This window comes from Pinus tabuliformis, chromosome 1_2, assembly GCF_031772625.1.
Source record: "Pinus tabuliformis cultivar Carrire ecotype Pingquan chromosome 1_2, CPIR1, whole genome shotgun sequence".
In the NCBI taxonomy this organism is placed as follows: Eukaryota; Viridiplantae; Streptophyta; class Pinopsida; order Pinales; family Pinaceae; genus Pinus; species Pinus tabuliformis.
In genome coordinates, this window is record NC_142298.1 from 476,862,253 (window position 1) to 476,864,779 (window position 2,527).

The following is a 2,527-nucleotide window of genomic DNA, read 5'->3' on the forward strand; positions in this document are numbered from 1 at the left end:
GCAAAGACCCAATACTTAAAATCCCCTTCTTTGTAAATGGTCCCAACTTAAAAAATTTCCATAAGTTAATAGCCATATAAATAAAAAAACCTTATAGAATTGGCATAAATATAAAGATTGTAAACTTCTAAAGATATACTTAGCAATAGATTTCAGGTTGTATTTATCAGTATGTTTGTACCCTCAACACAACTTGTTAAACTCACAAAAACTTTGAAACTTTAAATTTAAACTCGCAGATACTTCCAAACCTTAAACTTCTAAAGATACATTTAAAATCCCCTTCTTTATAAATGGTCCCAACTTAAAATTTTTCCATAAGTTAGTAGTCCTAAAAATCAAAAACCTTATAGAATTGGCATAAATATAAAGATTGTAAACTTCTAAAAATATACTTAGCAATAGATTTCGGGTTATATTTACCCGTATGTTTGTACCCTCAACACAACTTGTTAAACTCACAAAAAAACTTTCAAACTTTAAATTTAAACTCACGAATATTGCAGGGATGGATTTCATGGCTGAGTAATATTTAAAGCATCACTATAGATTTTAATTCTAATCCATAAAATGCATGCAATGCTTAAATATCCGTAAAAGAGGTTCATTTTTCTTTCTTTTAAACTATGATTTATAAACTCACTCATTCATTTTTTTTTAAATCATGTTACCTGGAAGCGGTTTCCTGTTGCTGGGATTAGTAACTTTCCGTTTCCAAAATACAACCAACCCAAGCAAGACCACCACAACAACCGCACCACCGATGCTCAATCCTAACACTCTGGGGAGACGTTTTCCTGCAGCTAACAATAATTGGCATCACAAAACTGAATTAGCAAGTGCTTTGGAGATTTTCCCAAAAGGTAATATAAATATGTATGACAATATTACCTTGTGTTGGCCTTGATGCTGGTATAGAAGGACCACTTTTATTTCCACTTCCATTTAGGGCTGAGAACAGAGGCACACCATCATCGTAAAACTTGTAGCTGTCATAATGAATTACGCAGTTATCGAAGTGGGCTAGTCCTTGGCTAGTACGAGCTGGACAGGAAGCCAAATAATTGTACATATTGTTTAGGCACTGATTACACCCACTCATATTAAGTTCTGTCCAACATTGAGCCAGAGAATAAACCCCATAATCACTTAGTGTACTGTAACCCACCTTACTGGACACAGCTTTCTCGATAAGCCTGCTCAAAAGAGAGGCAGTTTTCCAATCCTTGACACCCCTTGCCTCTGTGCCATTTATTGTAATGTTATCGCACAACGCAAATAACGCGTGTGATGAATAGGATGCATTTGATTCAGAAGAGAACCTGTGCGTGGCATATCTCAAAACGCATCCACTGAGAAGAACGCTTCCGTAACTGAGACTTCCATTACAATCTACAGCTAAATGCTCTATAGCTTTTGAAACGCATCCCCGACAAGCAGAGGCATTCAGATCTCCCCTGCACTGAGTAAAACCGAACATCTTATCTCCATTCTCTCCATAACTTGATTCACTGTAGCCCGTCTTGTTAACATTGTCAAGCACTGAATTGATAACCACCTTCAAGTTCCTTTGCAGAGCACTTCCATTCCTGATACTATCGTTACTGCAATGGTGTGCCTGGTAAACTGTAGGACTATCGGACGGAGGTAATGAGTGTATGAAATCGAAAGTTAATGGTAATGTTAGTAGAAAGAGCATTAAGGAGACAGAGAATTTGGGTTTCGCAGTCAAAACGAAGTGAATCATTTCCGCTGTGTAATTGGAATCAATCTGCGGAAAACTTGAAACATTGTCAGAGCCGCTTTTCTTTTATGAAGATGGGTCCGGTCGAAAGGGAAGAGAAGATTGGAGTACCGTGTTGAAAGGGTTACGGTTTCTTTTACGAAGAAGGGTAAGGCTCGGCAGGCCCATGGGCTCTTTGCTGGTTCGATCAAACCATTTTCGAGGAGATCGGGTTCAAATGGAAGAAAAGATTAGACTGCCGTGTTGAAGCGGTTAACCCTAGATGAGAGTTTCTTGAAGGTTCGATGTGGATAAGATATTGGGACATGTTTGAAAAGAATATTTCAATGTGAGGTTGACAATTTTTGTTCATTTGTAATTCATAACTTTGAATGATCAAAGAACGCGGTTTCTTTCGGTCCTGATGGAGCTAGGTGAGGTTGATCATTTTTGTAAAGAATATTTCAATGTGAGGTTGACAATTTTTGTTCATTTGTAATTCATAACTTTGAATGATCAAAGAACGCGGTTTCTTTCAGTCCTGATGGAGCTAGGTGAGGTTGATCTTTTTTGTTGATAATTTTGAATGATCAAATAACGTTCCCTTCAATCCTTATGGACCTAGGTTTAACGTAGTGTAAGTTAAGAATGGGTGAAGCTTATTTATTTATAAGCAAATATAAATATAATAATTGGGTTGATAATTTTTGTTCATGTGTGGTAGATGTTTTTGAATGATGAAAGAACGTTCCTTTCAATCCTTATGGACGTAGGTTTACCGTACTGTAAGTTAAAACTGGTTTA

At 36.8% G+C, this 2,527-nt stretch overlaps 1 protein-coding gene across 2 annotated transcripts; it reads right to left on the bottom strand.

The window, feature by feature from the left end:
* Window positions 1–335: 335 nt before the first annotated feature.
* LOC149206409 (cysteine-rich repeat secretory protein 38-like) lies at window positions 336–1,974 on the bottom strand. Of its 2 annotated transcripts, none has more exons than XM_089393714.1 (2): window positions 892–1,974; window positions 336–803 (listed from the first exon to the last, which is right to left on the bottom strand). In XM_089393714.1, exons 1-2 carry the CDS (start codon window positions 1,745–1,747, stop codon window positions 658–660), a joined length of 1,002 nt encoding a protein of 333 aa, XP_089249840.1. In that variant the 5' UTR covers window positions 1,748–1,974; the 3' UTR covers window positions 336–657. The 2 variants fall into 2 exon arrangements, with proteins under 2 accessions (XP_089249840.1, XP_089249841.1); XM_089393715.1 differs by having other exon boundaries at window positions 340–797.
* Between the last annotated feature and the right edge of the window lie 553 nt (window positions 1,975–2,527).

Bases quoted from the DNA above. Each gene is read 5' to 3' on its own strand.
- LOC149206409 (XM_089393714.1), bottom strand. From the start codon at position 1,747: ATGATTCACTTCGTTTTGACTGCGAAACCCAAATTCTCTGTCTCCTTA. The intron at 804-891 runs GTAATATTGTCA...AATTATTGTTAG, and splicing joins AGCATCAAGGCCAACACAAG to CTGCAGGAAAACGTCTCCCC.